The following is a 12,363-nucleotide window of genomic DNA, read 5'->3' as shown; positions in this document are numbered from 1 at the left end:
TATTTAAAAAAGGACACGATTTTTGAAAATTGAGAGGGAGAAAGAATTGGAAAAAAATGTTTTCGTTTTATTCAAATCGCATCCAGTCTCGATCGATAACATTTAAAAAAATTTTAAAAAACATGAAAATTTCTGAAAATTGAAAGAATTGGAAAAATTTCTCTCATATCGAAAAAAATTTTTCATTTTATAAATTTCGTTTTATTCGAATCATTCAATTGCATCCAAATTCTCGATATGATAACATTTAAAAAAAAGACACGATAAGGATTCTGAAAAAATGAGGGAGAAAAAAAAATTGGAAAAATTTATCGAAAAAGAAAAATATTATAAACAGTTTTATAATTTTTTTGATACGATAACATTTAAAAAAAGAACACGATAAGGATTTTTAAAATTGAAAGAATATTTAATTAGAAAAATTAGATTCCTCCTGATTCTTCGAAAATAACCGGGAAAGACAAATGACGAGGAAAGATGGCGCGGCATCGTTACGATCCTGTACGAAAGAGAGGAGGCATATATATATATATATATATATATATAGGCATCCATCAACGAGAAATTCAAATATGACCGAGGGAGAGGGGGGGGGGGCGAAAAAGGGGAAGGAACACAGAGAGAAGAAAAACACGTTAACGATACGACGAAGAACGTGACGTATCGACATCTTCGAAATATTAATATTATGAGCCTCTTCCTGCAAACGGAATGAATGCACCTGCGTTCGCGTGTATACACGCTCCTCCACGCGGGTCGCCGCAGAAACTGCATCGTCCTTTCGTCAATACACGCGTCGATTTTTTTTTTCTTTTCTTTTCTTTCTCTTTCTCTTTTTTTTTCCTTTTTCCAAACGTGCGCAAACGCGTTTGTTCCCTTCTCGCGTGTCGAGAAATCTTCGCCCTTTTCAACAATTTTTTCGATAAATGCAACGGATACGAGAAATTTATTTTTAGAAAGCAAATTGTTTGACTTTTCCATTTCCAAACGCGATTCACTTCGTATTCCGCGTACAGATTTTAGATTTTAGATTTTATTCGCAGTTGTTACGAATAATAATAATAATAATCAGAGCGAGTAATGAGAAGATATTAGAAAAATTAGAAATAGTTCTAACGATTATTCGTCGAGCGTGTCGAGATGTTACGGGCCTGCAACTGCATAGGCGAGACTTTTTCTTTTTTTTTTTTTTTTTTTATCATTTTCTCGCGATTAACCAAGACTCCCGGAAGTACTTTTCAACTTTAATACACGTTGTACACGGTCTAACAGCTCGCAATAAAATCGGACGTAAACTGGGAAATTTTAAAATTGTGAAAAAAGAAAGGAGATTTAAACGATCTCTAATTATCGAAGCTCGCGGAACAATTCGATTATTTTTCGATATATTTCGTAAAAAAAAAAAAAAGGAAAATCGTTCGATATATTTTATCCGATTCTTAAATATATCTCTAATTGAACTTGAATTTGAATTTATTTTTAACTATTTTTTTTTCTTTCACTCTATCGCACAGATCAATCTCGATCGATAAAAATCAAATCAGGTTTATTTATTACGTTTAATAAAAAAAAAACTTACTGGTTCGACAGGATTAATCATACAGATTACACTATGTTTATACTATTAACCATTACCACGTTTATGCTTAAAATTTTTCGCTCGAGTCTTCGAGACGGGATGGAAGAAAAATCGATAAAGGAGGGGGGATTTAAGACTGCTATTACGAACGACTCGTTCGAGTTGTAGAGAAACGGTCGTAGCTCGTCCGCGACTGGTTTATCTGAAAAACTAATCGGCTACAAATTCGCAGTGAGCGTAAATTTTTTATCTGCAATACCAACGGATACACATTGTGAGAGAAATTAATAAAATTTGTATTTCCACTTCTCTTCTCCTACTTATCGACCGATACGCATATAATCGCAATAATAATAATATCGCATCACGACTATAGGATTTAAAAGCCGATAAATTGAAAAATAATTGGAATCGCGGAATAACTTGAAAAGAGTTGTTTTAGAAAAATTTATCCATACGTTTTGATTCCAATTAATGTGATAAATTTTGTTTTTTCGTGTTTGGTATTCCTGGAAAGTGACGCGCGCGTGCGCAGAACGGAGACAAAACACGGAAAAATTATATCGTGTCGGAGGAGGAAAGAAGACGATCGGAGGTCGTGTCCCGATACGCGTCAAGAATTCATTTTCATCCGTTTAAATAATTCAACCGCTGCTGCTCCCTATCTGATGCGCCTTAAGGCGGACTCGCATTAAATTGCAAAATGCGCACGGGAAGAAAAAGGAAAAAAGAAGAAGTGGTCTTGATTCATCGCTCAAACTCAAACCTAATTCGATCCGAATCGAATCGAAATTACGAGCTCGCGGTTTCAATGAACGTCATCTCGTAGAAATATTCATTCTCGGGGAGAATGAATTGATGACCTCGCCGCGATTTAATTTTTCGATCGCAAATTGCACTGGTCGATCTATTTAGATAAACGATTAATAGTACAAATTGGTCGATCCTCGGTTGATCTAGGTCAATGGTTATCGTTGTAAGTGGGACAAGAACTTTCTTACGTTTCTAATTATCGATAACAATTTTCTGAGGAATCCTTTATGAATCGCAAAAATAAAAAAGGAATCACGTTTCAGATTCAATTTTGTAAATAATAAATTAGATTAAAATCAGAAGATTTTAATCATTCTCGTATTCCAATATTAATTCTTTTATTAATTCTGATTCTGATTCTTCTTTTTATTAATTCTTTCAGAAATCTCTCATCACCGACAATTTCGCGATTTTTAAGACCGATCGTAATTGTTCCTTTAATAACAATTTTGCTCGACTGGTAGGGACGTAAATGTTGATACATTACGTCATCCCGCACGAGACCTAATTTGCTTATCACCAGATATTATTGCAACAGCTGCTTTCAAGCGTGACCTCCTCCATTCGTAATCTTCTTCTTCCCTGTACTACGCGATTGTAAATACACACACGCTCTGCTCATAATACCCTGCTAGCGCTATTACACTCTTCTAGCATGTCTTCGTTACATAAAACGGCTCGTTGCAACACATTTTTGTTCGTTCGTTAAACGGATGAATAGGAAGGCTCGCTTGTTGTCGATACGTTGCGTTACGACGACTCGAATTGATGGAACGGGAACGATATAATAATAAATCGCTAGTGGTAGTATCGAGAGGGAGAAAAAAAGGTCGATAATTTCGATCTATATCTCTCGATTTCACGCCTTAAATTCGCCTAAACAACCGTTTCGCCCGTTGCGTTTCGTATCGAAGGCGCATGCGCGTGCGCATGCGCGCGCGTGTCTTACCACGAGAACTAGGCTAAGAAGAGATTAAATTTATTTTTACAACTGCAAAACTCGTAATAACAGTTTTTTACAGTCGGAGCATTAAAATTCTCTTTGTAATTTTTCCTTCCCATTTCTTTTGTGGAAGCGTCACGGGAATTAATTTTTTTTTCCTTCTTTTTCTCTCTCTCTCTCTCTCTTTCTCTCCCTCTACCGGCGAAACCAGACAAACCACTCGCTCTAACGAGCGGTAAATCATTTCCATAGAATCGCTTCATTTCACGTGGAATATCCTGGAGACGGGAAACGCGGGCCGCGTTCTAGAATAGAGATGCGAGAAGATACGAGGGACGAAATAGGTTGGACGAGGAAGAAGGACACCGTCGGTTGTTGATCGCTCGTTGCTCGATCTTCCGTAGTTCCGCAAGGAAGAGGAAAATGCGATGGATCTGAACGTGTGCTCGCGTCGGGTCCACGACGGGTACGCGACCATAAGGTCGAGGGGCCGCGCCAGACCCCGCGCCCTGTACAGATCCGACTCCGAGGAACTTTTGAAAGAAGGTGGCGGCCCCTACGCCCTCCCCCGACTCTCCAACTTCCCCCTGGCCCCGACCGACCCCCGCCAACCTGCCAGATGGTCCGATTTCGCCAACGACTGCTACCTGATCGAGAATTACGCCACGTTGCGGGGAGGTTGCGGAACTATCGCCTCCTCCTCCTCCTCCTCCGTCGCCGCGAGAAGGATGGTGGAGGAGCAACAGAGAAGGGTGGTGACTCTGAACACGTTCTCGAGGGGGGTGGAGGGGGGCAGGGATGGAAATCATCGCTCGAGCACTCGCGCGGGAAACGACTCGCGCATCACATTCGACTCTTTTCGATCGTGCAACAACAACGATTCCTCTGATTCCTCGGTCGACTCGCTCCTGCCTCGGCGAGCCTCGAGTGGAGGGGGCGAGAGTTTGGCGAATGGTTGCCCGGAATTGGAGAGGAAGGCGGGCGTGGAGGGGGCGAGATTAGAAGCCGCGAGGAGGACGGAAGTGGAGAGGAAGGAAGGAAGAGCGATGGGCGAGCGGGATGGAGGGAGAAGGGAGAGGCGGCAGCAGCAGCAACAGCAGCCTATTTACGCGGTCCCGAATATTTTGTCGAGGACGAGGCGCGACCGTCGAGTCGCTGTTGTGGACGGTAATTACGTGGCGAGCGGCGATCTCTATCGCACCACGGCCAAGTACATCGAGGACATAAACAAAAACATAGCGGAGATCGATAAAAGTTACGACGAGTTGAAGAAGAGCTCGTGCCCGGACGCTGTCAACAATCCCGCGTACGGAGTGATCAACAGTAAAATTGTGTCTAAAGGAGAATTGGAAGGGTCGTGCAATCTTTACGGGTATCCGAGGAAACGGGACATGGCGCCCATGCCCCCGATATCGTCCGATTTCGGGGAGAGCTTGGGCGAGAAGCAGGGGGAGGAGGAGGAGGAGGAAGACGTCGATCCGAGGAACGTGGACGAGAGAAGAGAGATTGGCACGGTTTCGGACAATTGTTTCGTCCTCAAAGGCAGGCCCAACTCGTCGGGCAAACTTCCGCCCAAGTTGCTCCCGAGATCGTCCTCGATCGAGAACAACACCTCGAGGCACTCGACGGGCTCCACCACCACCACCACCTCCTCCTCCTCCACGAAATCGAGCGAGTCGTTGTACGCGATCAGCGAGGCGTTGACGGCCGGCTCGTCGAATCCCCTCGATCTCGGGGATAAGCAGGGACGCGAGGAGGGATCCGACGGGATCGATGAGTCCAAGGACGAGTCCACGTCTTCGACCGACGACGACAGGCCGGCGATCGCCCGTTCCGTGGATCGTTCGCCGCCACCTGCGTCGGTCACCGGTCCGATTCGAAGGAATCGTTCCAGAGTCGACTGCGCGGGCGGTGGGACGAGGAGGGAGCGTGACGATAGGACTGTGTCCGTTCTCAAGTACGATGGTGCTCGCCGTGGGATGAACGGGGGAAGTTTAACGGAGAAGAATTTCCACGATTCGAGAAATTTTTGGGAGAGGAACAACGGTCACGCGGGGAGAAGATACGACACTCTGCCCTCTCGAAGGTCGAGAGTCGCCTCGAGACCTCTTCACAAATCGAGCGAAGACGTTCTCGACGGCGAACGGTTGATCCGCGCGAGATCGTCCTCCCTGCGCAGACCGTGCGCTAGCGACATCGACGTCAGCCTTCGAAACGACGCCGAGACATGTCTCTCGATCGATAACAAGGATATCGATCGGGTAAAGTTTGAAAATTCGTGCAACGGCTGCCCTCCCCTCCCCTTCTACTTGATGGACGCCACGGACGTAATACTGCACGGTCGCAAGTTTCACAGCAGGCAGCAGGATCGTTTCTCGAGATTGTTCCACGGTAGGACGAGGCACAATTCGTTGGAATCCGAGGAGGCGGAGGACAAGGATGAGGATAACGAGGATAATAATTGCCGGCGGAACGGTTTCGCCACTTTGCCTAGAAGAGGAGGAGGGGGAAATATGTCGAAGGATCAACCATCCAACGATCCTCTCAGACGGTTATCCGGTAACGTGCCGATCCTCGAGCCGCTTTACGAGCACGCAGTCAGCGATCCGGTTAAACCGAGGAGCACCGAGAACGTGATTCCTTGGTGGGAACTGGCCACTAGAAAGTACAGGCATCGAAGTTGCCCCTCGTTGCAGGTAAACAAAGCAGAAAAAAGGAAAATATTCGGGTTCGTTACATTATAACGTTTCGTTTCCTCGAAACATGTGAAAAATGTATTCTTTTTTTTAAAGAATCGCACAGAATCCCGATTGGAACGATTCCACTCGGTTCTACTTACACTTAACTCGATTATTCGAGTTCTTTTCCTCGAAGTCGTTAATTACAGAACGTTGCCACGTTGCGTTATTGTGTAGCGTCGTGTTCTTCTTCCGACTCGACCGTGTTGCCATTTAATTGACACTCGCTGGAAAGAAAAATTTGTGGAAATTATTTTATTCTCGTTCTTGATCTTCCGGATGGTAAAAGCGACTCGATGATGATAATAATGATTGGTAATTTTTCACGGGAAAATTATCGTATCGTGAACGGGGTGTCGGGAAGGGAAAGGAAATGAATAAATTCGAACGCGGGTACTCTTGATCGTCAAGGCGATCCACGTGATTTATTTCGCCTTATGTCATTGCTTAAACTGGTGCGGGTAGGTGGAGATATACTCGAATAATAAATTCGATAATAAGACGTGACGGGTGGAGCCGTCAAACAAAATTAAACCGAGCGCATACCATTGAACCATTAGAAAGACGATGCGTAATAAAGCGTAGGTCGACAATGCCACTCGTGCTCCCGATTGAATAATTATGCACCGGTATCCTCTCCCCTCAATTCTCCCTCCTCCTCCTCCTCCCCTTGTTCTCTTATGATATTCGCTTTTTTGCTGTTTTCTTCGTCGTAAAGACTTTCCATTGGATCGCTTGATCCAAGAAACACGCGTAAATTATTAGGACAAAAACGTAAATGCGGCACTAAAATACACGGTATTCTTTGAAATTTTAAAACGTCTTCTAAAACTGTTTGGATATTTTTTTCCCTTGATCAAGTAGAACATGGAAATAACGATTTTATATTACGAATAAAATTTATAATTAGCCAATAAGATACGTGAATGTAACGAAAGACGAATGAAATGCCACGATAGCCTGCAAGATCTCTTTTAATAAAATAGCATGTATGAAGTGTATAAGGAAAAAGATACAATTTGTCGGATTGCGGCGCATCAAAAAATAACAAAAAATAACAACATAGGCTACATGAAATATACATAGGGTACATGTTTGATGAGCCTTGAAGTCGATTTCAGAGTTCGATCGATATCATAATGTAACAATTATACGGCCCCATTTACAAGTTTTTTTTACGTTTGTACCGTATTTATACGCTGCACCGGATTTTCAAATAACGATAATCGTCGTGTCATCGAATAAATTAAATTTTACACGATATACTAATTTGATTATTCTTTTTAACCAATCTCGCTTTTTTTATAATAGTTTTGTGATTTTTTTATAGATATTAAACTTCGAATAAAGTTACATATATATTTTATTTAAATCAGAAATATATACTGTGCATAAATATTAAAAATAATAGCTAAATAGAAACAATTTTAGACAAGATTTCATCAAATATTAAATTGATATAATTCAAATATTATTTAAAATATGTCTTTGGTATTTCAAACGTTAAAAATGCAATGAATTATTATTATTTCAATTCTCCTTCTCTTTAATAATATTCACTATTTATTATATTTTTTTTTTTCATAAAAATAATGTTGCATTCGATATCTGAGAATCGTTTAACCTTCCATTAATCGCTTGATCTAAATTAATAGTGGAAACAAATTTTTTCGAAACACGTGTAGAAAATTTGGAACGTAAGGGCGGCATTAAAATTCGTGTCGCGCTATTCTTTTTTTTTCTTAAAACGTGACTCGTCGTCGAAAATTATTCGGACGTATATTTTCCTCCCTCGACCAGGCAAAAATGGAAATGGTGAAAAAGGGCTCGTATAAGCCTCGGTCGCACGGTAGCACACCGGACCCTTCTCAAATTTTCTCCGTCCAAGGGAGAAGTTCTTCATATATCCGTGGCAGGTAGTCGCCCTAAGAAAACATTTGCTCCCCGAGTCCAATGGATCTAACCGATAATCAATCTTGAACGAGATGATATTCCGTGTCCGTGTTCTCGCAGATGTTTCAGAATTTTTTTTTTTTTTTTTTTTTTATCTGTTTAAATATTTTCGTTTCCCGGAACAATGATTGGTCGATTTTCCTCGAATAAAGATAAGCTAAAGATATATCGTATTTATCGAAATGCGTACGTAAAGCGTTCGTCAACCTATCTAAATATATAAATTAAAACTGTTGAGACGTTTTCATAACTGTTGAAATGTTTCGTTCGCTCGTAAAAATTTATAAATTTGTATAGTTTGGCGGCAAGTGAATTAAGACGCTCTTTTATAAATTATTTATAAAAATAAAAGACATTTGAAAAAATATTCTACATAGGATAAATTAAATTATTTATTATATATTATTTATTATCTATTATTTTTATAATTAAATTTATTTTTATAATTAAAAAATTATTTATAAAAATAAAAAGATTAAAAAAAATTATTTATAAAAATAAAAAATTATTTATAAAAATAATAAAAAAATAATTTAATATTTTAATTAAATTAAATATTTATATTTATTATTAATTTAATATAATTATTAATATAAATTATTAATATAATTTATTATTATTTTTATAATTAAATAATTTATTTAAAAAATTATTTATAGAAATAATAAAAAAATAATTTATTAAAAAATTATTTATAAAAGTAATAAATTAATTTATTAAAAAATTATTTTATTTTATATTAAATTATATTAAATTATTTTATATTTATAAAAATAATAAAAATAATTTATTAAAAAATTATTTATAAAAATAAAAAAATAATTTATTAAAAAATTTATTTATAAAAATAAAAGGTATTTGAAAAAATATTCCACGTAGCATATATTAAAACTATTAAATTATTTATTATATATTATTTATTATTTTTAAGATTAAATTTATTAAAAAATTTATAAAAATAAAAAGATTAAAAAAAATTATTTATAAAAATAAAAAATAATTTATTAAAAAATTATTTATAAAAATAAAAAAATAATTTAATATTTTAATTAAATTAAATATTTATATTTATTATTAATTTAATATAATTATTAATATAAATTATTAATATAATTTATTATTATTTTTATAATTAAATAATTTATTTAAAAAATTATTTATAGAAATAATAAAAAAATAATTTAAAAAATTATTTATAAAAATAATAAAATAATTTATTAAAAAATTATTTTATTTTATATTAAATTATATTAAATTATTTTATATTTATAAATTTTATATTTATAGAAATAATAAAAAAATAATTTATTAAAAAATTATTTATAAAAATAATAAAATAATTTATTAAAAAATTATTTATAAAAATAATAAAATAATTTATTAAAAAATTATTTATAAAAATAATAAAATAATTTATTAAAAAATTATTTTATTTTATATTAAATTATATTAAATTATTTTATATTTATAAAAATAAAAAAATAATTTATTAAAAAATTATTTATAAAAATAAAATAATTTATTAAAAAATTTATTTATAAAAATAAAAGGCATTTGGAAAAATATTCCATAGGATATATTAAAACTATTAAATTTTTTATTATATATTATTTATTATTTTTATAATTAAATAATTTATTTAAAAAATTGTTTATAAAAATAATAAAATAATTTATTAAAAAAAGTAAAAGTAAAAGGCATTTGAAAAAATATTTCACATATATTAAAACTATTAAATTATTCATTATATATTATTTATTATTTACTAAATATTTATATTTATTATTAATTTAATATTGATATAATTTATTAAATCGTAAACTATTAAAAAAATTTACAACTGAAATCCTAGAAGAAGTTGAATATCAAGTTTTCGATACTTTTTCTAATCGTAGCATAAGAAACTATCAATACAATTACTACTATCGATATTTCTATTGCGGACGTGAACAGTAACGATGGAAATAAATGATGCGAGACATCATTCTTCCAACCATCAGCGCGACTCGCATTACTAAAATATCGGTAGAAATACTGGACTACGCTTGATACAGCGTGGCCTGAACGAGATTTCTTTAGAAACACGCGCGGCAGTCGATGTATTAAAATTGTTCGTCCAACAGTTCATAATTTACGATATAACTCGTATTATATAACAACTCTTCGATGGATTTCTCATGTTTATAAATTGGATGAGTTTATCATATTTTTAATTTAATAAATGAATATTATTAAATAACGATGTATTTCATTCCATGAAAAAATATGTCAATGTGTAACATGTAAGATTCATACTTTTTCGAAAATTGCGTTCAAAGATCGATGCAAGATTCAACGACGATTATATTTTATTTAGTTCACATTTTACGAAATGTAAACACTTTAATGGAAAAAGTCCGTCGAAAAGAAAATCGAGCGAAGAATTCTTGCTAAAAACGACCTATTCGATTACCTATACACTCGAGAAACCTCTTTGCGTCCACTTGTAACTCCGCCACAAGGGAAGTGCATTCTCTTCACCACTTCAACTTCTTCTCCGAGAAACGACCTTTCCCCCATTTTTTCGACTATCCCATTATTTTTATCTTAATTCGACGAAGTGGAATAAGCTCGCTTATATTTCACTCAATTACTTTCTTCTTTATCCCTAAAACCGAAGTTTTAGTTTTTCTCCATCTAAACGTACGATGGGAGGTATCGGGAAATCCGAGCTTAAAAACCTTCGATCTGTGTTTTCCCAGTGACCTCCGTGAGTGATAATATTCAGCAACACGTGGGTACGAGGGAAAGTCGAGAGAACGTACTATAAAACTGGGATTTGTGGTAAGCCATTTCACTCGTTTTGGATACCAGATCCTGTTGTAAAAGTCTCTAATTCCCCCTCGGGACGAAGATTTATCGTTTCACGGTTCGGTTAAACATTTCGACCCCCGTATTACGTTAAACGATGTTCACTCCCGTAAAACTCTCTTAACCCTCCTTTTAAAAATGAAACATACGATGTGAAATTCATTTTTCAAAAAAATAAATTTATATACGAACAATGATACGAGCAAACTTTAACGGTCGAAGTTACGAATAAAGTTACTTTAACGATTTATCGTTCGAAACGTAACGATAATCGCAAATAATTGTAATAGGTTATGTGAAAAGCGGATCAATTATAATAATAGCCACGAATAAATATTATTTAAGCATTTTAATAATTACTCGAAATAATTTTGTTCGAAATTTTTAAGTTATTTTTTCAATTTAATACTTTCGAATAAATTCGTGATTCATCCTGATTCAATTTTTCACGATTCATCGTGCCATCTATGCGTCGCGTCGTAAGTAACTTGGCGTGGTCTGCACATGCGCGGCTCGCTCATCGCACGCCAAGTAAAAAGAGATAAATTGTCGGAATCGTTACGAATATATCGCCAATTTGAACGGCAACTTTGTTGACCTTCAACGTCAAAGTTTGTCGCGTCGAGCTACAATTTCTCGTCTCTACTGCTGTTGCCTTTTACTACTGTTGTTTTGTTTATTACGTGAGAACAGGTTTCCGAAGAAACTAAAATGGTCATCGCGTGTTCATCTTTCGCGTGGGTATATACACACTGTTGCGCCATTCTCGTAGTAACATCGCGCTCGAGTGTAATGAACTTAAAGGCATGCGCGTTCTTATCTGAAAATTACGCATTCCAGATCGAAAAGTGTGAACTCGGCTACTTTTGTTCGCTGCCAAGGTTGCCACCTTGCCAGACTTATCCTCCTAGAAACGTGCGTGAATAAGAAACGGCTTAATTTCGAGAAGTACGGGAAATGTTAATTGGATCCGTCGCTTCGCGTGAATATTAAAAAAGTGCACATGCGTCAACGACGCAATACCGCGCGTGCTAAGAAAAATTCATTCGTTTTCATACACGATTCGGTCGCGTTTTTGTGTAATCTAGAAAATACAGAGGAATCGAACGTGCGTCGGTCCGATAAAGCAATTTTCTCGACGTAACCGTGTTATTACCGAGCTATACGTAGGAATTATACTCGCCTTACTATGGAAAAGAAGGTAGCCATTTCTCTCTTCGGCGCTGAGCAAGAAATCATACGTAATTTGAAGAATTTTCCATTTCATGGAAAATTTCAAGCAATAGGAACGTTTATCGATCCGGTATTCGGCGCCAGTCTTTTTCTTGCGCACAATCGAAATTATTCCGTAAATACAAAAGTACATTCGTAGCAAATTCATAGTCACGTAATCTATCTATAACCTCTTCGTATACGCTTTAATCTCAACCGCTCGGTTCGCGTCTATAACAAACACTGTACCCGTATGTATAAAGTTTCAACCGATT

At 36.3% G+C, this 12,363-nt stretch overlaps 1 protein-coding gene across 1 annotated transcript in view; it reads left to right on the top strand.

Annotated features, from left to right (window-relative positions):
• LOC408725 (protein sickie) overlaps window positions 1-12,363 on the top strand; it is a 130,335-nt gene that overhangs the window by 102,610 nt on the left and 15,362 nt on the right. Inside the window, exon 16 of the mRNA XM_026439652.1 lies at window positions 3,740-6,031. Coding sequence (XP_026295437.1) covers window positions 3,740-6,031 — 2,292 coding nt within the window. The remainder of the gene's footprint in view (window positions 1-3,739; window positions 6,032-12,363) is intronic.

The sequence above is a fragment of the Apis mellifera genome, linkage group LG3, assembly GCF_003254395.2.
Source record: "Apis mellifera strain DH4 linkage group LG3, Amel_HAv3.1, whole genome shotgun sequence".
Taxonomy (NCBI): Eukaryota; Metazoa; Arthropoda; class Insecta; order Hymenoptera; family Apidae; genus Apis; species Apis mellifera.
The sequence above is the reverse complement of the archived record's forward strand: the minus strand, read 5'-3'. Positions and strand labels throughout refer to the sequence as shown.